This window comes from Callithrix jacchus, chromosome 1 (assembly GCF_049354715.1).
Source record: "Callithrix jacchus isolate 240 chromosome 1, calJac240_pri, whole genome shotgun sequence".
Taxonomy (NCBI): domain Eukaryota; kingdom Metazoa; phylum Chordata; class Mammalia; order Primates; family Cebidae; genus Callithrix; species Callithrix jacchus.
Genome location: NC_133502.1, coordinates 15787757 through 15812689, shown reverse-complemented (window position 1 = coordinate 15812689; position 24933 = coordinate 15787757). Strand labels below are relative to the sequence as shown.

The 24933-nt window shown below is 38.5% G+C and overlaps 1 protein-coding gene across 11 annotated transcripts in view; it reads right to left on the bottom strand.

Moving 5' to 3' along the window:
* Window positions 1-24933, bottom strand: part of PCCA (propionyl-CoA carboxylase subunit alpha) — a 433256-nt gene that overhangs the window by 371836 nt on the left and 36487 nt on the right. For all 11 annotated transcript variants that reach the window (XM_054246197.2, XM_035293344.3, XM_002742504.6 and 8 more), the window contains one exon: window positions 2325-2438. In XM_054246197.2, coding sequence (XP_054102172.2) covers window positions 2325-2438 — 114 coding nt within the window. Of the gene's footprint in view, window positions 1-2324; window positions 2439-24933 lie in introns of those variants that run through there.

The window sequence follows — 24933 nt, the reverse complement described above, 5'->3', positions numbered from 1 at the left end:
AAATTCCAAGAAACTGCCTCCTATATTTACTTTCTCCACACTACCTTGGCCCTAATTTATTCATTTTCCACTCACTACCTTTTATCCTAACCATAATGGTGAGGATCTGCCCACGTATCTTCCTGCCCACTGGCATTTGTCTACACTGTTCAACAAAACTCTCTCTCCTTTTCCTGAGGCTAACTTTGTCCACAAGTCTGGAGAATTACACAATGGTGTCAAAGAGTTATGTAAAAGAAACCTTTGGCAAGATGGGTGAAAAACACTCAATTCTCCTTTGTTTCCAGTACCCATGAACTACTACTTTCCAAAACCCAGACTGTTAGGACAGTCAACACATTTTATTCCTGATGGCATTAATACTTCTAAGCCACTACCAACAAGCCCTTTCTATCAAACTTAACTAAAATGGAGGTGTGGTTTTACTTTTATTTTATGCTCTGAATTCTTTTTTGTCTAATGTCTACTCTTCTTGCCTTCCTTACCCCAAATTTTGCCATTCACAACTACTTTATGCTATCCTCACCCACAAGCCACATTGCTACAATCTACCAGCCTGATCTAATCAAGTAATTTTTGGCTCTGCCACACTGACTGGCCAAACATAAATTTAGCCACTTCAGTATTAGCCAGTGTTGAATATACTTCTAGTAAAATAATTCTGCTGAAAAGAAAGTCAAATTTCTGGCTCAGAGCAGTGGCTCATGCCTGTAATCCCAGCACTTTGGGAGGCCAAGGCAGGCAAATCATGAGGCCAGCCTGCCAAAATGGTGAAACCCCATTTCTACTAAAAATACAAAAATTAGCCAGGCATGGTGGCACACACCTGTAATCCCAGCTACTTGGGAGTCTGAGGCAGGAAAATCACTTAACCCGGGAGGCGGAGGTTGCAGTGAGCCAAGATCATGCCACTGCACTCCAGCCTAGGCAATACAGTGAGACTGCCTCAACAGAAAAAAAAAAAAAAAGAGTTAACTTTCTGAAGGAACCAGTATCAAAATACAGAAATAGCTATCTATCAGTGACTTTTAAATGCTGAATTCAGACCAGGTGCAGTGGCTCATCCCTGTAATCCCAACACTTTCGGAGGCTAAGGCAGGCAGATCACCTGAGGTCAGGAGTTCAAGACCAGCCTGAGCAACATGGTGAAACCCTATCTCTACTAAAAATACAAAATTACCCAGGCATTTGGCATGCACCTGTAATCCCAGCTACTTGGGGGGCTGAGGCAGGAGAATTGCTTGAACCCAGGGGGACGGAGGAGGTTGCAGTGAGCCCAGATCAATCACATCATTGCACTCCAGCCTGGGCAACAAGAGCAAAACTCCATCTCAAAAAACAAGCTAAAATAAATGCTGATTTAACCTTTATATACATGATACAGAAGAATTTAAACTGCTATATCATGGAAAAAGAGTTTTCATTCTACCAACTTCATTTTATCAACACTCAACTACAGATTTATTTTGGCAAGCTATAGTTAAAAGATTAAAAGAGTTTTACCTTCATTAACTGTGCTAATAAACTGTAAACATCTATAATATGGGTTCATGAATTAAATTTTTTTATTTAAACATGCATCTTACTAAAACATTTCTTTCAAAAGAAATGTGAGCACTAATTGAAGCACTCCAGGCTTAATTGCTGGTATTGGATGTTTCCATCCGATTTTAGAGATAACTTTGCATAGTTTTTAACACTGTATATGATTAGTTCTCTGATAATTAAAAGAAGAAAACAGGAAAAAAAGAAAAAACATTGTTCCTGATGTCAGAAATCACTTTTTTCCTTGGATTCCACTCTTTTCAAACAAGTTGGGGGTGGAGAGAATGATTTATCCTTGTAAATTATGAGCATTCTACTGACATTAACAAACTAAAGTAATTACCAAATGTGCTGTTTTTATTTCTGGACGTGCACTAGGTATAAATATTTTTAAATGATTAAAATGGAATTTAAACGGGGTGTTTGGATCCTGTTTATAACACAGAATTTTTTTAAATGCTCGTATTACACTGAAAGGGTTAATACTCAAAACTAATTGGGATTTCTTTTTTCCTAGCAAATTTGGAAATGAACTGAAACTGCTCCCTGGTGTGAAAGCTGAATCCAGCAGCCACCTGCAGGATCAGCGACCAACACTGCCAGATGCTACAAAGCCTTTGATTTCCAGTAGCGAATTCGACCACATTTAACTCATGTGACATGAACCAACTGCAACAGCATTTTCAATCATTCTTTCTTATTTTTTTTTAAATACAAACTCTAGCTTTCTGCTCACTACATATGAAACAGCTGCAGTAGATAGAGTCATTCAGACTCACAGCTTGGGCCCTGGTTTTCTTAATGGCTTCCATGATGGCATCCATGTTGAGGTAGCTTTTAGTGGTGGGAGCTGGGCCAACACAGACGGCCTCATCCGCCATTTTCACGTGAACCTGAGGAGACAAATTTCTGCATTAACAGATGCGCCCAGCAAAAAGAATTACCATCATCTGCAAATAGACACAAAATTGCAAATCTGATTGTTGTGCATATCATTTATAGAGTCATATTTCTTTTTGAGTATGCACTAAAAAGCAACAATGCAACAAATAAACTCAGGAACTCTGTTACCCATGATTTCATTTAGTACAGCCTAATTCATTGTCTAACCAAATAATTTCCATAATATCCCCTACCTATTTATGTAAAATCACAGCAAACAATTTTAGCTTCCTATTTCATTCATCAGTACATCAATTTGATATCAAAAACTACCTTGTTACATGTAGCCAGGGTAGCCCAATATTTTAATAACGAGCACTCATGCCCAGTTCTAAGCAAGCTCCCCAGGAAGTTGGGATAATTAGAGGGACTGAATGGAGGGATGCAGTGAGTGTCCCTGCACAGCATCAGGTCAGCACCAGGCACAAATTAAAGCCTAGGACGAAAGAAAGAGTTCAATATCACAACACATGAACCAGAAAATCTTGAGTCTCATTTAAATACTCTCACATTCAATCTTCATCCATTTTACATTTATTCCTAAAAAAAAAAAAATGATATGTGTATTAAGTTCTAAAGCCACTCAAAATTCAAGAATGTATGCTCCATTTTTAAGACTACTCACTCTATAATGTTTAAATCTACTTTGCATAATAGAGGCTAAGCATTAATATGAAAAAGAGTAAACTGTTTAGTTCTAGAAGGAGTCTATCCTTTTTAAATGATGAAAGAATTCGTATATTTTTAAATGACTTTTCCTAATGGTTTTCCAGTTTAGGGAACTTCCAAACAGATTACAATTATTTTACAAGGCAGATATGTAAAACTGGAACACAAACATATACCTAAACAGTTACGACCCACTCGTCTATCAAAAAAACAAGTCAAAGGTGGCAAATACCTCTGAGTATTTCTAAGTTATAGTCTTCAGTTGTGAAATAATTTTTAAATATTTTGTGTTAAATGAGATCTAAAAAAACTAAAAAAGTGGTCTTTTGGAAAGCTAAGAATTATCTTTGTCTGTCAATACAATAAATATTTCCCACTTTAGCAAAAAAAATTATATTGAGTGTTGAAAGGTAAAAGATCAGATAAATGTCCAAGGGATTTTCAGGTCAGCATCTTAATATACAAAATATCCAAATATATACATTCGGTAATTCTTTAATAATACCAATTGCAGGGAAAAGCAGCCCTGCTTGCGAAGGGCTTCTAAATATGTTCGAAGCAAGGCCCTGTTGGTGGTTATCGCTGCCTGGTATGCCCCCAACCTCAAGTTGCTCTTCTGCCCTCAGACCAGGATGCCTTTCCTGTATTGCCCCCTCCTGTATTGCCCTATTGTCCTCTGCCCACTTCAGATCCTGTTACTGTCTATTTTGTGGTTGTGATTGTGATTGTAGTTTTTTTCTGTAAGAAAGAAATTGAGTACTTCACAATCCTTTAAAAATAATACATTTAAGTCTTTGTTTAAAGTTAAATCCAAACTTGTTTTCTTCTCCTTGGATACTATCTATTATTGAAGATGCACTCCACGTTTCACACCTACCACTGGGTCTTTCCCAAGTACTTCAATCTAGGATGAATCTCCTTTCATCTAAACTCCGAGTAGTTAGTGCAAATTTTAGTATTTAATCTCATCTACCCAATAATCTCATTTTAACTGCTTTGCACACCATTACAATTTACACACTCTTCTCCACCAGATCATAAGGTTATATTTTAAATTCTTTTTTTAATCACCCCTAGCCCAAAGTTAAGTGATAAAAGCTATTTCCTCATAGATATACTTGGATAGCAGCTTGTCTAGAAACTTTCATTATCAAATGTTAAAGCCATTGTCTTTGAGGTACAAAAAAGTTAAGTCATTATCTTGAGGTAAAAATCTATATCTAAATAACCTCTTCTGAATCTTGGCCATATATATGGCAACAGATGGTTTATGGAGGAAAAGAAATTAAAAGATACACATAGGCACGTGTTTATATGTCCAAAATTTCTACAATAAACATCCATTCCAAAGTAAAAAGGAGAGAGAGAATCCTAACAGTATTGACATTTTTACTTCCAGTCTTTTCTCTAAATACACTTTCATAATGATACCACATATGTAACTTACATCCTTTTGTTTTTTAACTAGCATAATAACCATTTTTCCTATGTTATCACAAACATTTTATAAACATACTAAGAACTAGCTCAGAGCCTCATATATTTTACTGGGTGATTAAGATTGCTCCAATTAAAAACAAGATTACTCCAATAAACATTCAAATAAATTATGCATTAAAAGCAGGTCAAAACTGCTATGGACTTTACAAGGAAGGACTAAACATAAACTGTTTATAAAGGATTGGTCGGCTTCTTTTCCTCTATTTGCAGAAACAAATCTTACTTCAAGGGACAGGGTACATTCACATCTCAACAAGCCCGCAGTCTGGCCCAAGGTCAGTAGTAGCAAAAAGCCATGCAAAAGAAAACATTAAAATCCTCTGCTGCCCTAGTTAAAGAGACACTTAAGAGTCAACCTGGAAAGAACAATCTAACAAACTTTTGAAACCCTGTTTCAATTTTATTGTCCCTGTTGCATGAAATGTGTGAAGTGTTTTCTTTAGCTTAATAATACAAAACAAACAGTACTCAAGCAACGCAGATGCTATTTTGCAAAATGACTTAATGTTGAATAGGCTGACTAGAATATTTATGTTTCAAAAATTTCAACATCTTGAAAAATATAAATTCATTTTTATACATTTTAATGGCAAAGGAAATATATAACCACCCTGGAAAGTTTAAACTGAGGTAAACTAAGCAATTAAGTAGGATTTGCTGGCTGTATGTTTCAAAAAGAAAAATAAAGCATTTTAAGTACTAACACTAAGTATAGGTTGTCTTCATTAACTTTTCCATTCTCAGAAAACCAATCGAGGTTTTTAAAGCAGATATTGGTTTTCCCATCAAGCATTTAGTTTTATATTTTGAATTTTTTTATTATTCAGAGAAAAATTACTTGCATCACCTTATTACTCGTATGAGCCTAATTTCCAAATAACAAACCAGGAGAACAACAGATGTGTATTTCATCTGACAGGATTGGGAAAAATCATCTTCCTTACTAACTTTAAAAAAACAAATGTAAATTCTTGGATATAAATAAGTTAAAAATTATGCCTGCACTTAAAAACTTGTGATTGATAGAATATTTCATATAAGTCAATTAGATGCCTAAAATACATTGAAAAGGATATTCTATTTAGTCCCAGTCCTTATCAAATAGATTGCACATGAGTGACAAAAAGTGCTAGGCCAGATGTCATATTTAGAATAAAACTCAATGGTGTCAGCAAAAGCTTTTCAGTACTTTCTAAACTAATACATACTAGAAAGACAGGGAAGATGAGCAGCTTTGGAAATGTTTCTTCATGTCTAGAGATGTTCTGAAACCTATCACTCAACAAGATTCATAGTGAAGTGGACACTATTTACCATGACTGAGAATACAGGAGTTTCCCTTGTGATGCCTTTCAATGCAAGACACTGGGTAGAATACTCCAAGGATGACATGATAGGGACTAAATGCACTCCTTGGCTGAAAGTAGCAATACCCTACATAACCCAGCCAGACTTCAGTATCTATCAAATCTAATCAAATCCTCCAAACATTACTAACCAATGAATACTATCCTGAAAGTAGAATCACAGTCTCTGGTGATTGCCAGAGACTGTGGGGAGCCTCGCATGGGGAGTTATTATTTAACAGGTAGAGTTTCAGTTTTGCAAAGTAAATAGAGTTCTGGAGATGGATTGTAGTGGAGGCTGTACAACAGTGTGAATGTACTTAATGCCACTGAACCGTACACATAAAAATAGGTAAGATGGTACATTTCTTATAAGCATTTTACCACAATTTAAAAAAATAAACTATTGAGGGTCTCATTTAAAAAAAAAAGAAAGAAAGAAAATTACCCTGAAAGACTAAAAGATTAAAGAGAGGAAAGCCAACTGCATCAATCTTAATTTGAAGAACTAGAAAAAAAATCAAACCAGATAGAATCCTATTTCTAACAAAAAAAAAAGAAACAGAACTCTTTCTCTTTCATTAGAAGTATCTAAAGATACTTATACACGTTTTTAAAAACTAACATTCCAGCATGTCCTTTCCCAAAAAGGCAATTTATTCATAGAAAACAAAATGAGTTTTTAAACATTTGCTTTGATTCTATTTTGAAAACTACATGTGTAACACCAAGACGTATTTATTCATGGTTATTCTGGAGGGTAGAATTAGTGACAACTATTTTTCTTCTAAGGTAACTTACATGATTTTCAAAGTGGTAAAATTTAAAACTACAGGGAAAAAAGAGAGTAGGTTTTTGCCAGTTGCAAAATTCCCAGCCCATTTTCTACAATCCTGTTTTCATTTTACAAAAGGAAACTGATGCTGAATCAATCCTGGAACCAAAACAAAGGTGTTTTGGGGTTTTTTATTGTTTGGGTTTTTTGTTTTTTTGTTTTAGTCTTTGTCTTGCAAGCATGAATTCCTGAGGATACAGTCAACAAAAGAATGAAAACCAGCAGGAGGAGAACTATCTTCTCATACCACTGAGCCCTTAGTAGAAGCATCAAGGGAGAAGGGAAAGAACAGCAGAGAGAAAGTAGACATCAAGTATTCAAGCAAAACCTTCACAAGAGTCATGTCAGTGTAGCTGGTGAGTGCCAGACCACAGTGGAAAGGAGCAGAATAAAGCAGAGGAAGAGTAAAGTAGGGGAGAGGTGAGGTGGGGTGGGGACTGTCCATATGGTTGGATGTAAAGAATGGGAGAGGCAGAGTGACAGTGAGAGATGGCTCAGGTTTGTTTTCCTTTGTTAGCTTGAAAAAAACTTGAACAAATGCCTTTGAAAAGGATAATGTGCAAAGTAAGTAGGTAAAAACACCTGAGATATGAAATAATGCAGAGGAAAAAGTTTCTGACAAGCACGGCAGATCCAAAAGGCTTCCCAAGTAGAGGCTGAGGTTGCAGCAAGCTGCGATTGAACCACTGCACTCCAGCCTGGGTAACAGAGAGAAATCCTAGCTCAGAAAATAAAAAATAAAACGACTAGGGCCGGGCACGGTGGCTTAGGCCTGTAATCCCAGCACTTTGGGAGGCCGAGGCAGGTGGATCACGAGGTCAAGAGATCGAGACCATCCTGGTCAACATGGTGAAACCCCGTCTCTACTAAAAATACAAAAATTAGTTGGGCATGGTGGCACGCGCGCCTGTAGTCCCAGCTACTTGGGAGGCTGAGGCGGGAGAATTGCTTGAACCCAGGAGGCGGAGGTTGCAGTGAGCCGAGATCATGCCATTGCACTCCAGCCTTGGTAACAAGAGCAAAACTCCATCTCAAAAAAATAATAAATAAATAAATCAAGCAAAACTGCCATGTTCAGTAGCACAGCTCCTGTAGTCCCAGCTGCTTAGGAGGCTGAGGCAGGAGGATCACTCAAGCCCAGGAGTTGAAGTCCAACCTGGGCAACATAGTATGACCCATCTGTAAAAATAAAAAATAACAATTAAATAAATGAAATCAGCAAAATGGTAAACTTTATGTTATATAAATTTCATAGAAAAAAATTAGAATATAGATCCCTCACAATTTCTGACCAATTCCTGACAAGCCTCAGTGAAAGTATACATTTGAAGAACTTCATTACATAGGAAAAAATAAATACATAATACTACCTAAGAAAACTCTAACAAGGTGGGGTTGAGGGAGGAAACAAGAAAATACCAGTAAGTGTGTGGGCTTAGCTTTAGCTTGCAATCTTTTTTTTTTTTTGGAGGGGGGAGGAAGGCAGGAAGGAAGGGAATAAGGACGGTAGGGAGGAAGGAAGGAAGGGAGGAAGCAGGGAGGGAGGGAGGGCGGGAGGGAGGGAAGGGAAGAAAGGAAATCAAGCAATGAAAGAGACATTGCCGACCTGGATCTAGAGGTTTACAAGTTGATTTCTTTTTTTTTGAGAGAAGAAAAGAAAAAAAAAACTTAAAAAAAAAAATAAGTAAAGGAGAGGAAGAAAGAGGAAGAGAAAGAGGGAGAGTAAATGGAAATATTGCTTTATTTTGAAACAAATTGGGTATTAATAATGGCCAATCAATGTTTCATTTAAACTAATGGGTGGGTGTGATGTGGTATTGACAAGAATGTATATTTTGTGTATTTGAAGTGAAGAGCTCTATAAATATTTATTAAGTTTACTTGTTCTGGATCTGAGTTCGAGTCCTTGATATCCTTATTAATTTTCTGTCTCATTGAATCTAAGTCTCCTATCTGGGTGTTAGGATCGTTAGCTCTTGTTGCTGCATTGATCCTTTCACCACTATATCTTTGTTGCTTTAAAATCTATTTTATCCGATACAAGAATTGCAACTCCTGCTTTTTATTTATTTATTATTTATTTTTGCTCTCCATTTGGTTGGTAAATCTTTCTCCATCCCTTTGTTTTGAGTCTTTGTGTATCCTTGCATGTGAAACAGGTCTGGATGTAACATGCCGTTGGGTTTTGGCTGTGTCTTTTGATTGGGAATTCAGTCAATTTAAATTTAGGGTTACTGCCATTTGATGTTGACTGGCTGTTTTATCCATTTCTTGGTGTAAATTCTTCTTTATGTTGGTGCTCTTTACTTTTTGGTGTATTTTTAGAAAGGCTAATACTGATTGTTTCTTTCTGTGTGTAATGCTTCTTTCAGAAGCTCTTGTAAAGCAGGCCTGGTGGTAATAAAATCTCTGAGTTCTTGCTTGTTCATAAAAGATTTTATTTTTCCTTCAGTTGTGAAGCTTAGTTTGGCTGGATATGAAATTCTGGGCTGAAGGTTCTGTTCTTTGAGGATGTTGAATATTGGCCCCCACTCTCTTCTGGCCTGTAGAGTTTTGCCGAGAGATCTGCTGTAAATCTGATAGGCTTGCCTTTGTGGGTAACCTGACCTTTCTCTCTGGCTGCCCTTAGTATCCTCTCCTTCGTTTCAACCCTGGTGAATCTAACGATTATGTGCCTTGGGGTTGCTCTTCTTGAGGAATATCTTTGTGGTGTTCTCTGTATTACCTGGGGTTGAATTTTGACCTGCTTTGCTAGTGTAGGAAAATTTTCCTGAATAATATCCTGAAGGGTATTTTCCAGCTTGGATTCATTCTCTCCGTCGCATTCAGGTACACCTATCAAACGTAAATTTGGTCTTTTCACATAGTCCCACATTTCTTGGAGACTTTGCTCATTCCTTTTTATCCTTTTTTCTCTAATCTTTTCTTCACGTTTTATTTCATTAAGTTGGACTTTGACCTCTGATATCTCTTCTTCTGCTTGAACAATTCGAGTGTTTAAACCTGTGCATACTTTTCGGAGTTCCTGTATTGTATTCTTCAGTTCCATTAATTCACTCATACTCCGCTCTAAGTTGTCTATTCTCAATAGGATTTCATCAAACCTTTTTTCAAAGTTCCTAGTTTCTTTACGTTGGGCTACAACATGTTCTTTTAACTCACCGAAGTTTGTTATTATCCATTCCTTGAAGAGTGATTCTGTCATCAGGAGGCGCTCGTTCTCCATCAAGCCTTGTTCCATTGTTGATGTGGAACTGTGATCATCTTTAGAGGGAGAGGCGTTCTGACTTTGAGTATTCTCAGCTTTTTTACGCTGGTTTCTTCCCGTCATTGTAAATTTATCCTCCTGTCGTCTTTGAAATTACCAACTTTCAGATTAGGTCTCTTGAGTGGACGTCCAGGTTGTTAGTTCCCAGGGCCAGAGCAGCGGCGTTAAAACTGATGGTGCTTTTCTGCCCAGGATTCTCCTGTCGGGCTTCCTTCTTGTGTCAGTAGTAGGCGACTCTGCCTTCCCGGGGCTCCAAACCTCGGTCAGAAGGGGAACCGATCCCGTTTACTCTGCGCCGAGAGCTGCCGCGCCGAGGTGCCAGCGGAACCGCTGCGCCGACCACGAGAGTCGCGCTGGCGACTCGTGTGTTTCCACCACTGGGGGATCTTCTGCTCCGTGAGCGACCAGACTTTGTCTGAAAGTGTGGCGTCCTCTAGTTCTCTGCGCCTTCCCTGAGAGCTGCAATCCCGGGATGTTAGCGATCGGCCATCTTGGATCGTTCTCCCTAGCTTGCAATCTTTAAGATCATTTTCCACTTACTAAAGAGAAAGCTATCACACACGCATTCAAGAGTCTAATGATTAAGACGTAAATACACAGACATATATTTCTGAATACATCTTTCTGACACAATAACAAAGCGAAATTCTAGGAATAGGATCTGGAAATAATCTCCATTAAAAGCAATTATTTTTTAAAAAGTGTTTCCAAACCATATACACAGCTAATGCCAATTCCACAAAATACGGAGAGCCACCTAAAGTCATAAGATCTTAAAGCCCTACCAAAGCTCCAATAGCAGCTATCCCTGCTCAATGCAAGCCACCAAATGATGACAGTATTCATAAAAAGCAAGTCATCTAGATCCTCTTAAATTTTATTGTAATTACCCAAGTAATGTATGAATTATTCCTTTGGTTAAAAAGAAAAAAACTTAAAAAGAAAAAAAAAAGCTTATAGATACCAGGTAACCATTATTCCTTGCCTTCCTTTAAAGGCTCCTTGCCCCATTTCCTATTATTATCCAGCTATTATCAGTTTTGTGTGTGCCCTTCCAGACTCACCTAAGCATTTTCATATGGATATGCAGAAATACCAGTGCAGAGTTTTATTTTGTGTTTAAGACTTTTCTTGGTATAAAATGAATCGCACTACACTCAGTATTTTTTTTAGAGTTCTACCTCATCATTTTTAACTGCTATCCAGTATTTCTAGTAATCTAGATGAACCATAACTTATTTAACCATTCTGCTAATATTGGACATGGTTTCCAATGTGCAGGTACTGTGCACTGCAATAAGCTTCCCTAAACACACCAATCTGTTTACATATATATATTTCTATAAGAAAAATGTTTAAAAGTACAAATACTGCAAACTACACATTTAAAAATCTTAGGTCAACTTAACACTACTGTTAGAGATTAATTTCCCCACACTACACCATCACTGAACATGGTTTATCTTTCTAATTTTATTAATGTAATGGAGAAAAATAATTTATCATTTTTTAATTTGCATTTTCCTGGTTATTAGTGAGTTTGGGCATATTTTCATGTTTGTAAGTTATCTGTATTTCTTCTTCTAACCATTAACCATTTTTAAATTTAATACAACAGATATCTTATTAAAAAAAGCAAAGCTGGCCAGGTGTGATGGCTCCCACCTGTAAACCCAGCACTTTGGGAGGTAGAGTTGGACTGACCACTTGTGGCCAGGAGTTTGAGATCAGCCTGGCCAGCATGGCAAAACCCCATCTCTGCTAAAATACAAAAAATTAGACGGGTATGGTGGCACATACCTATGGTCCCAGCTGCTTTAGAGGCTGAGGCACAAGAATCACTTGAACCCTGGAGGCAGAGGTTGCAGTGAGCTGAGATCCCACCTGTGCACTCCAGTCTGGGAAACAGAGTGAGACTCTGTCTCAAAAAAAAAAAAAAAAAAAATAGCAAAGCTATCTTTTGTGTCTTTTTTTAATTACATGTAATATAAGTAAATATATGTAATACTTAAACATTCTTATTTAAAATAAAGCTAACAGCTACACTGACCACACCGATGTCCCCATTATAATGTCTTTCTCACTTATCAGGTGAGTACGTATTCTTAGACTTCAATCTATGCCAAGGGATCCCAACTAGGAGCAATTTTGTCCCCTAGGACACAGTTGGCAATGTCGGTAGATAGTTTTGATTGTCACTACTGAGGCATGGGGGGGACACTACTAGTATCTAGTGGGTAAGATGCCAGAGATGCTGCTAAAAATCCTATAATGTATAGGACAGTCACCCATGACCGAGTTCTCTAATCCATAATGTGAACAGTGCCACTGTTGAGAACCTATGCTCTATGCTTTTATATATGTAACTATAAAATACTTTAGGGTGAGATTCTTTTAACATTAATGGTATTCTTATACCATATATGTCCTTATTCGAGTTCTCTTTTGGTGTTTAATGTCTTAGAGATGTTCTCTGTTGATATATAGAAATCCACCTCACTCTTTTTACTACTGAAGAATTCCAAGATATGCCTCTATCTGTTTATGAATCATCTGCTCCCTCATGGACACTGAGTGTGGAGGAATCACCTGGCTGGATGCCCACTTGTGCTCAAGGCTCTCTCCTCTGGAGCTGCTCCCATCTTTCCAGTCATCTAGTCATCCTCTCCTATCTGTTTCAGACTGGGGTTTCCTGCTACATGATCCCATCAGCCAACTCTTTAAAAATTCCTCAATTTCCAGCTGGGCATGGTGGCTCACGCCTGTAATCCCAGCACGTTGGGAGGCTGAGGCAGGCAGATCACAAGGTCAGATCAAGACCATCCTGGCCAATATGGTGAAACCCCATCTCTACTAAAAAAATGTAAAAATTAGCTGGGTGTGGTGGTGGACACCTGTAATCCCAGCTATTCAGGAGGCTGAAGCAGGAGAATCGCTTGAACCTGGGAGGTGGAGGGTGCAGTGAGCCGAGATTGTGCAACTGCACTCCCGCCTGACAACAGAGCGAGACTCGGTCTAAAAAAAAAAAAAAAAAAATCCCTCAGTTTCCAGGTTTCCAGGATTCCACAAGTACTCTTTTTTATTCTCCATCAAAATTCTGGTTTGTTGTTTTTCCTTTTCTTTTTGAGACAGAGTCTCCCTCTTGTTGCCCAGGCTGGAGTGCAGTGGCATGATCTTGGCTCATTGCAACCTCCACCTCCCAGGTTCAAGCAAATCTCCTAGCTCAGTCTCCTGAGTAGCTGGGATTACAGGCTCCTGCCACCACACCTGGCTACTATTTACTTTTAGTAGAGATGGGGTTTCGCCATGTTGGCCAGTCTGGTCTCAAACTCCTGACCTCAGGTGATCTGCCCGCCTCAGCCTCTAAAAGTGCTGAGATTACAAGCCTGAGCCACCATGCCCAGCCTGCTTTTTCTCTTGGTCTTTTCTTTTTAACTTTTTTTCTTCCCTGGGAATTTGGGACCAGAACATGAAGTCTTGCTCATCCCAATAGCCTTAATTGTAAGTCAGGACTTTTAAATTTTTTCATTTCTAAACACAGAAAATATATAGTATATGTATTTTTAATTTAAAATCAGTCCAGGCACAGTGGCTCATGTCTGTAATCCCAGCACTTTGGGAGGCCAAGGCAGGCGGATTGACTGAGCTCAGGAGTTCACAACCAGCCTGGGCAACACAGTCTCTACTTAAAAAAACCCGTCTCTACTTAAAAAAAAAAAAATTAGCTGGGCATAGCACCGTGTGCCTGTAGTCCCAGCTACTCAGGAGGCTGAGGCAAAAGAATTGCTTGAACCCAGGAGGCAGAGGTTGAAGTGAGTGGAGACTGCACCACTGTACTCCAGCCTGGGCAACAGAGCAAGATTCCATCTTAAAAAAAAAAAAAATCAATGATTATAAACAAGAACATAGTTTTCTAAAATGAATCATATAAACTTATTTGTAAGACTGTCATGAAAAGCATCAACAAATCTAGTAAGCATCTGATATAAAAATAAGTATATGAAAGTGATTACACCAGTCCTAAATTGTTACCGACATCTCTATTTACATTCCTCTATTAAAAGTACTCATCATGAAGATCTTCATGATGAATACCTTTCTCACAGTTATCTATTCAGATATCATGGCATTCCTAGAAACTCTAAAAGCTGGCTTTCTGGCCTCAGATTCCATTTCCCATATTATCCGATATTTTTGCTAAGATCCCAAAAGACACGACAATTCTTGATTCATGATATACAGCTGGTTAGTCTCTTATTAAAAACTTTCAGATGAGTATTACAAATAGCAGCAATCAACCACTCAAAAGCTCCTGCTTTCCTGAAGATTCCTGGTACAGTTACTCCCAGACGTTAAAGGTAATCATTAAAAGCAGTTAAGGAGTTCGAGCAGTTTTCCGTAGCAGTCATTTTTCACTGAGCAGGGAAATGAAACTTGAAGATATCAAAAATATCTGGGGCTGGGCATGGTGGCTCATGCCTGTAAACCCAACACTTCTGGAGGCCAAAGTGGGAGGATCGTTTAAGCCCAGGAGTTTCAGACCAGCCTGGGCAACATAGAAAGGCCTTATCTCTACAAAAAAAACCCTTTTTTTTTAATTAGCCAGTCATGGTGGCTGGCACCTGTAATCACAGCTACTTGGGAGGCTGAGGCAGAGTGATCACATGAGCCTCTGACTTGGAGGCTGCAGTGAGATATGGACATGCCACGATACTTTAACCTGTGTGACAGATCAAGACCCTGACTTAAAAACAAACAGCAATAACAAAAAGAAAAAAAAAAGTCTAGAAATATTTTATTTTCTCTTCAAAAATAAATATTCTGTCTCCCCATTTCCCAAAAACGAAAATTCTTCTATACCTGAGGACAGAATGAGTACTTGAAGGAGCTCAAGAAACTATTTTGATTTCTTCCTATTCATCCAAAACTAATAATTAATAAAGTTTTTGTTTTCTTTTTTTTTTTTTTTTTGATACGGAGTGCTGCACTGTCTCCCAGGCTGGAGTGCAGTGGTACTATCTCAGCTCACAGCAACCTCCGCCTCCTGGATTCAAGCAATTCTCCTTCCTCAGCCTCCAAAGTAGCAGGGACTACAGGCATGCACCACTACACCTAGCTAATTTTTTGTATTTTTAGCAGAGATGTGGTTTCACCATGTTGGTCAGGCTGGTATTAAACTACTGACCTCAGATGATCCATCTGCCTCAGCCTCCCAAAGTGTCGGGAGTACAAGCATGAGCGACTGCACCTGGCCAAAGATATTTTAACTCAATAAAGATCCCAAGTGATTGTGCCATTCACTGAAATTTACCTACAACTCCTTAAGTAGGCCCAGCTACCAGGAACAGAAATTCCTCTTTGGGGACTTAGTTTAGAGCGTATAAGAGAACCACTCTCAGATAAACATAGCAAGAGTAACAGGATTGAAACAAAGAAGGGGTACCTGTATCTCAGCTCCTACCTTCCTTGGAATTGAAGCCCCATGTAAGGTGAAGAATCAGAGTCCAAAATGTGAGAAAACATAAATATATCGGGGAGATCAAATTACCTACTAAGTCAAAGAATGACACACCTCCAGCAGCACTGTCATATATAGGGGGCCTGATACGCTATGCGAGGCCACCAGCTGAACCACAGAGTGATTTCACATAGTGAAATAAAGACTCTTTTTTTTATTGAGATGGAGTCTCACTCTGTCGCCCAGGCTGGAGTGCGGGTGGTACAATCTCAGCTCACTGCAACCTCTTCCACCCAGGTTCAAGTGATTCTCCTACTTCAGCCTCCTGAGTAGCTGGGATTACAGGTGCCTGCCACCACGCCTGGCTAATTTTTTTGTAGTTTTAGTAGAGACGGGGTTTCACCATCTTGGCCAGGCTGGTCTTGAACTCCTGACCTCATGATCCACCGTGATCCACCTGCCTCGGCCTCCCTAAGTGCTGGGAGTTTACAGGCGTGAGCCACTTTGCCCAGCCAAGACATTTTCAAATAAAGGAAACTAAGAGAATTAGTTGCTAGCAGATCAGCTCTAAAACTACTTAAAGAAGTTCCTGGCGGGGCACAGTGGCTCACATCTGTAATCCCAGCACGTTGGGAGGCTGAGGCATGTGGATCAAGAGGTGAAAAAGTTGAGACCATCCTGGCCAAGATCATGAAACTCCATCTTCTACTAAAAATACAAAAATTAGCTGGGCCTGGTGGTCCATGCCTGAATCGCAGCTAGTCGGGAGGCTGAGGCAGGAGAATCACTTGAACCCGGGAGTCAGAGGCTGCAGTGAGCCAAGATCATGCCATTGCACTCCAGCCTGAGCAACAAGGGTGAAACTCCATCTCAAAAGAAAAATATAAATAAATTAAAAACAAAAAGATAATATAAAAATCTTCAAATGCTTGGAAATTAAAAAATTTTTAATAACCTATGGGCAAAAAAGGAAGACTCAGAAAACATTAACAAAAATGAAAATATGATATAAAAAATTTAGTTTTCTGGCTTTCGACTTGGAGGAGGCCAAGGTGCAACTTTCTTTGGTCATCCCAAATTCGGACTCATCCAATACCAGTTGTCTCCACCAGCCTGCAGAGGTCCACTGGGGGTGAAGTCGGTGCCACTTCTGCACTGGCTCCCAAAATTGGCCCCCTGGGTCTGTCTCCAAAAAAGGTTGATGATGACATTGCCAAGGCAGCAGGTGACTGGAAGGGCCTGAGCATTACAGTGAAACTGACCATTCAGAACAGACAGGCCCAGATTGAGGTGGTGCCTTCCGATTCTGCCCTGATCATCAAAATCCTCAAGGAACCACTAAGAGACAGAAAGAAACAGAAAAACATTAAACAAAGTGGCAATATCACTTCCGATGAAATCGGAAATTGCTTGATAGATGCGGCACCAATCTTTAGCCAGAGAACTCTCTGGAACCATTAAGGAGATCCTGGGGACTGCCCAGTCTGTGGGCTGTAATGTTGATGGCCATTGCCCTCATGACATCATCAATGACATCAACAGTGGTGCTGTGGGATGCCCAGCTAGTTAAGAAGCACAAAGGAAAATATTTCAATAAAGAATCATTTGACAACTGGTAAAAAAAAAAAAAAATTATTAGATGCATTTAAAGAGTGCTTAGAGAGAGCCCGGTGTGGTGGCTCACACCTGTAATCCCAGCAGTTTGGGAGGCTGAGGTAGGCAGATCACCTTAGGTCAGGAGTTCAAGACCGTCATAACCAACATGGAAAAACCCTGTTTCTTAAAATAATAATAATAATAATGCTTAGAGAGAAAATTATAATTATTAAATATTATATAAGAAGACACATCTCAAACCAATAATCTAAACTCCTACTTTACAACCCAAAAAAGAAAAGCAAAATAAACCTAAAGTAGAAGGAAGAAAATAATAGAGGAGATATCACTAATTTTTTAATTTTTAAAAACTAACAGAGGAAGAAAAAATCAATCCAACCAAAGCTAGTTATTCAAAAGCATCGATAAAACTGCTAAATCTCTAACAAGACTAAGAAAAGGAAAAAAAAAAGAAGACATTCAAAATAAGAAAGGAAAGAGGTTATCACTACAAACTATGCAGATAGTAAAAGGAGAATAAAAAATTTCTAAGAATATCTCTATGCACATAAATTGGACAATTTAGATGAAATGAACCAATCCCTCAAAATGACAAAACACAAAGCTGACAAAACACACTCAAAGTAAAATAGATAACCTGAATACTACAATAACTATTAAAGAACTTGAATACATCATTTAACACTTTCTGAAGAAGAAATCATCAGGCCCAGTTGGTTTCACTGGAGAATTCTAAACAATTTTATATACTCTCATTCAAAGAAGAAACATTTTCCAATTCACTGTATAAGGACAACATTGTGCTAATACCAAAGACAGTACACAAAAAGAAAACTGCACACCATGTCCTTCATAACAATGATGCAATCCTTAACAAAAAATTAAATCCAATCCAGCAATACATAAAAAATAATAATATACAACCAAAATGCAAAACTAGTTCCATACTTAAAAAAAAACCTCAGTGTAAAATAATGTATTATAATCAAAAGGAAAAAACCCATATGACCATATCAATTGACTGAGAAAAAGCGTAAGACAAAATTCAACATTCATTGGCAAATCAGGAGTAGACAGGATCTTCCTCAACCAGATATAAAGAGCAACCACAAAAACCCCACAGCTAATACCATACTTAATTCTGAACGACTGAATGCTTTTCCACTAAGATTGGCAATAAGATAATAATGTGCACTATTACTACTCTCCTTCCACTTCATACCAGAATTCCTAACTAAAACAACAGAAAAAATAAAATAAAAGACATACAGATTGTACAGAAAAAAATTGAACTGTCTGTTCACAGACAACATGATTATCTACACAGACAACCCCAAGGAACCTACAAAAATACTCCTAGAACTAATGAGTTTAGCAAGATCACAAGATACAAGGTCAACATTCAAACATTAATCATACTTCTACTACTAGCAATGTACAACTGGAAACCAAAATTTTTTATTTCTTTTTAAGAGACAAGAGTCTCACTCTGTCACCCAGGTTAGAATGCAGTGTTGTGATCGTAATTCATTGCAGCCTTAAACTCCTGGGCTCGTGCAATTCTCCCACTCAGCCTCCAGAGTTGCTAGGACTACATGTATGTGCCATCACACCCTTCTATTTTTTTGTTTGTTTGTAAAGACAAGGTCCAGCTATGTAAGCTGCTACCTAAGCTCACCACAACCTCCATCTCCCAGGTTCAAGCAATTCTCCTGCCTCAGCCTCCCGAGTAGCTGGGATTACAGGCACGCGCCACCATGCCTGGCTCATTTTGTATTTTCAGTAGAGGTGGTGTTTCTCCATGTTGGTCAGGCTAGTCTCGAACTCCCAACTTCAGGTAATCCATCCACCTCTGTCTCCCAAAGTGCTGGGATTACAGGCATGAGCCATAACACCTGGCCAGCACACTATGTTAAAATTGATAATTCGGAACCATCACCAACACCTGTTTCCAGAACTTTCCATCCTGTAAAAACAAAGTGAACACACTTAATGTTACTGAACTGTAAGCTTAAGAATGTGAAGTGAAATCGTAAATAAAACTGCAAGCTCTCCAGATGAAATGCACTTCCTGTAGCCAACAGAGACACCCGAATTTAGATAATGGGTGCAGGCGGCCATAGCAGAGTAAGAGAAGAGTGGAGTGGTCACCACCCTTCGTTCTTGGAAAACACAGCTCTTGACAAATGTCTGTTCTTGAGCCAGAACAGTTCCTGTGACTGCAGCCAAGAAGAATTGCAGCAGAAACCCCACATCAGCCTTTTGGAAGGAACATCTGACAGAGACACTTCTGGCACCAAATTTGGGCTCAACTATCTCGACCAATCTGAATTGAACAAGCTTGAATCCTTCATTTGCACAGACCTTACGAGAATGAGGGCAAGAACTTGCCCTACTTAAGCCGAACCCCTCCTTTTTTCACTCTTCGGAGAAACATTTTCACTAGTGGAAACTGCCTCCCCAGTCTGCAGGTGATATTTTTCTATAGAAAATAAAATTCCATTTTTTTCTCCACAGATCTCATTATCTTTTGCTAACAAATTGTTAAAATGGTAAACTTTCATGTTATGTAAATTTTACCACAACTGAAAATAAATTACTTTTTTAACTGTAAAAAATTGATACATGGAAACACTTCTTATTGAAAAGAAAAATTACATAAAACCTTCACAAATAGATTGTGTAGTTTTGAAACCAAACTTCCCTACGACATGCAGAGCATCTTGGTGAGTTTCACCAGGGCAGCCTAGGGCTCTACAACATTCAGTTAGAATAGTTCACAGAAGACACTTTGCTATATTTAATTATAAAATCCCCTTTATAAAAATACCTAATATCCATTTAAGGAATATACTATACACTTGGAAACTAAACTAATATATGACTGATTTACAGGAAGACTTGGACTCAACTCAACACTCAGTTGTTTACAAAATAAGACATTTTCAAATACTGCTTATAAGCAGTTGTACCTCAACACTTTCTACAAACTCTCATTGGATACATCATACCCTGTCCCCCACCTCAAGAGGGCTTTTCAGTGCATTTAATTAAATAAATGAATGCTGAAGATAGCAACAATGAATTTAAATCCACTTAGCTGAGCTAGAATCTCTTTTCCTTTGTATAGGTTCCAATTTAGATGAATAACTCAGATATAAATCCACCATTGCCATGTCCAGACAGCCTTCTATCTTCCTAAAAGATGCCTACTAGACTTAGCTACTCCAACTTGACAGATGCCACTGCAGCCACAGGGCAGCAGAAGGAACAAGGCAGCCAAGGAAGCAGTCCCAAGTCGGGTCGGTGACTGGCTAAAGCCAGAGATTGAGAGCCAGCAAAACAATGCCTCAACTTGCTGAGGGGGTAAGTCAGGTATCAAGTTAGTAACTTGGATAAACTGATGCTTGAAATTGAGCAAAAACACAATTTTGAGATCTGACATTTTTCTGTTTTTTGTGGACTTCAATAAATTTAGTACAAAAAAAGAGATGGCACAGTGAGTTCATATTGCAAAAGCTCTCTCTACTTCAAATGTACAGCAATGACAATACAACCCAGAAAAGAAAACTATGAAAACAGGTAAGCAGAAATACATGGCAAACATTTCACAAATTCAAAACAGGAGAAAAACACCTAACAATGCTAACGATGCTAACCACTGGCTGGTCCCTCCAGAAGTAGGAAGTGCCAAATACAAAGTACAGATCATGAGAATGTTCTGAGGAGACTGAGAAGACAGCCAGGGCTACTGGCGAAAACCAGGCCAAAGAGGAGCCCGCCTTCGGCCTGAAGAGGAGGCCACCCAGCATTTTCTGCAACTGCAGCTCACTACAGCTCCCAGAGACTGTGGACCTAGGGAGGCACAAACACAGCTCCAGAGTCAAAACCTGAACAAGCTGCTACGACTAATCTGCCACATGTCCAAACTATCCCCATAAGACCTGGATGTAGAGGCCAGGCGTGGTGGCTCACACCTGTAATCCCAGTACTTTGGGAGGCCAAGGCAGGCAGATCATGAGATCAGGAAATCAAGACCATCCTGGCTAACACCATGAAACCCTGTCTCTACAAAAAATTAGCCAGGAGTGTTAGCAGGTGCCTGTAGTCACAGCCACTTGGGAGGCTGAGACAGCAGAATCGTTTGAACCCGGGGGGCAGAGGTTGCAGTGAGTCGAGATCGTGCTACTGCACTCTAGCCTGGGCAACACAGTGAGACTCTGTCTCAAAAACAAAAACAAAAAACCAAAAAGACCTGGATGTAGATTAGGAATCCAAAATGCCAGATGGAGGGGAGAGGACTACAAAACTGCTGGTCAGGGAGAAGGTGGGAGGGGGGAATGACTCGGGTGAGAGAGAAACGAGGAAGAGGAAGACCAAGGAAGCAAGGGGGAGGGAGATGAAGAATGAAGAGTAACAAACATGTTTAACTTTCACCAGAAAAAAGAGCCTATGAACCAAAATTCCAAAACAGAGTAAGAAAGCATTAGCTAAGAAAACAAACAAAACTTCTGAAATGGTTCACATCAGATAAACTGCCCAAGATGAGATTAATTTTATCAGCCCAAAAGATTGAAAGATTCACTAGACAAGGATTTTAAAAGACCTTGCTAAGGAAGTACTAACGAAGTGAAGAGAGGTGACTAGATTCCAAAATTATTTATGAAAAGGATTTGTTCATAAATTGGAAATGAGAAATGAAACAGTGACGGTGAAGATAAAGTCCTATATCTTGTGCTTCTGCAGTAGGATTCAGACACAAGAAGCCTGAAGGATCAAAGTTCAGTTTGAGTAATGTTGGGTTTGAGGTAGTTGTAATATATTCAACTAGAGATGTCATAGAGAGGGAAAACAGAGTTAAAGCTAGAGTTGATTAAAACCACAGAAATAGAAGTGGAAGAGAACGTGATCTTTCAGGGCAAGGGTAGAGAGAGCGCAAAAAAAAAAAAAAAACAATTTTAAGAAGAGCCCACCAATGAAACCTTGAGTGATTCCTGCAGAGGGGACACAGAGGAGAGCCACAGTAGCAGAAAAAAAAAACTAGGAGATTAAAATGTTACCAAAGTCAGACGATGAGAGTGTCTGAAAAAGGGTAATAGTGTTAAATGCTTCTGGGAAGTCAAATAGAAGAGGACTGAAAAATGTCTGCTGGATATAACATGAGAAAACTGGCGGCCACACTAGCAAGAACTCTTAGTAGAGTACTGAGGACAGAAGCAGACTGGAGTGGCTCAGGGTCTTTGCACACACTGTCTTGTCTGCCTAGCTGGCTGACTCCTTCTCATCCATCAGTCTCAGCTTAACTTTTCCCGCTCAGAGAGACTTTCTCTTACTACCTTATTAGTGAAGGGAACCATGAATCTCTCTCAACAATTTGTTTCCCTCATAACACTTACCACAGTTTGTAATTACTTAAGTTTTATTTCTCTATATCTATCTCTAGAGCAGCAATCCCATCACTCCCAGTCACTCTTCTAGTTCCAGTATCTATCCTAGCAACCGGCCCATAAGAGGCACTAATAAAAACTCTGCCATCGAAGTAATAAACTTCACTTCATTTTGTAGGGGGAGGGGACTTCTCCTTATACTTAGTATGGGAAGCAACATGCACAGTGGAAAGAGTACAACTTAGCAGTCACACATAATTCGAGTCTTAGCTTCACTACTTACTAGCCCAGTGATCTTTGGCAACCAGAAGATTGGCTTTATACTTGAAGCCCCAATTTTCTCAATTTAAAACAGTAACGATAATTTAATCCATATGTAATTATGTGCTTTTCTAGTACACCATAGATACTCAATGAGTGAGAAGCATTATTTGGAATAATCATGTCCTCTCCCTCCACTCAGGGGTCCGAATGAGTGAGGCTGTAAAAATGAGCTAAGTTATGGCCTTAGCAACACTAGAACATCGAAATAAACTGTACAGTCAAATATTTTATTGAATGTATGCTTTTTCAGTAAGATAGGACTTCAATCCTTCCCAAATAGCCTCTTAGAGAAAAATAAATCCATGATTAGGTACTTTTTCATACCAGCAGGTACTAAGCACATTGAAATACATAAGTTCCCTTTAAACCCATGTTGTTTAAATTCACCAGAAATTACAAAATAAAACCAAAAAGATGCATTAATCCTCACAATAGTTCACTGTTTTGTTCTTAATTTAAAATTTTAGTATAAGTAAATGTTAAAAGTAACTTTAGTATAAGTTATTATTACTAATCAAAAATTCGGAAAGTCTTGAGACATCTTAACGTTTTATAAAAGAAAATATTCACAAGTCACTTCCCATAGATTAAAAAAAAGCTGCAATGATTTTAATGAATTTAAATAATAAGGTACATAAATACACAAATGAATAAGTCATACATGAAGATATGACATAAATCCTGTCCAAATATAATTTCTGCCTGACTGCTAAATAAAGTCATAGTCCATCATAATGACTGGTTTACCTTTAACTCCAGGTGGCTTAAACTATCAGTCTTTTAAGCAGCTTTACTGGTTTTTGACGATTTAACCTGCTGAGCTCACAGCACCCGTGGGAGGGTCTTGGTTGCAAGTTTTATTTCTGATGCTGCTGACCACGAATACTGACTCCATAGATAATGGATTTCAATAACAGCCACCCACAGGTTAACACTGAGTATTAGCCATAATACTGCTTTAATTAAGTTAATACATGAAGGTTACAGTTTGGTAGAAACTTTTATTAAATTTGGCAGTGTTCACCACAGTTATAAAAAAAATGGTGTTCATCTGCAGTAACTCTTTAAATTTGCCTAGAGATATAATCCAGTTTGCTCACGGATTTATGCTGCATTTCAATTTATTTTCTGAAAGGAATTCAATTTATTAGTTCCATTCCCCCAAAATACGTACATTTCTAGCATTTCTAATAGATAGTTTCCTGACAGATAACTCTAACCATGCTGGGCACAGAATGGGTCTACCTGGCAGAAAGAGACCCCCCGATGCAGCAAAGGAGATTTCCACCCCCACCCCCGATTTAGGAGTATTTTGATGGTGGAAAAGATTCGTGCTTTGATTTGTCCATAGTTCACGCATTAACTAATTTGTCTCTGAAATACCAGAATTATTCTTTCATCTTAAAAAGTAAAGACACACAAATATTACTTTTAAACCTAAACCCATTATGCATAGAAGGGCAAAGCAAATACATCTTTAAATGACTCTGTTAAAAAAAAATGATATTCTACTTTAAAACACAAATCACATGGTCAGTACAGCTGACAAAATCTTCTATTTTTATACGTATATGGTAATCTGAGGTTATTTTATGGAAAAGCAAATAACAATGGCTGAATTCAGCTCATATACATACTGAATTTGGCAATGATTGGATTCTTTAAATACACAACCTGACAGGCACTATGGTAGATAATAATGAATCAGCATGGGAGCCATTTAACATACTTCTTGATTAACTCATTGCCTGTCCAGGTCGTACACAGACATGCTTACATGTCATAATCGTCATAATTCCCATCATCCCCACCGCTAACACTACAGCGCCTTGATTAGTCCACAACTCCCAGACGAGCCATTGCTAATACTAAATAATTCTCTTCAGCCTCCTGCTACTATTCTGCAGGATCTCCAATTAAATATAATATTAATGTGAACAGATTCCTACCAGGAATCCGATCCTATTCCATTTTACTCAAAAATGCAGAGAAAGTAATTTAGCCAAGCCAAAGATAATAAAAACATTTAAAATTGATACAGT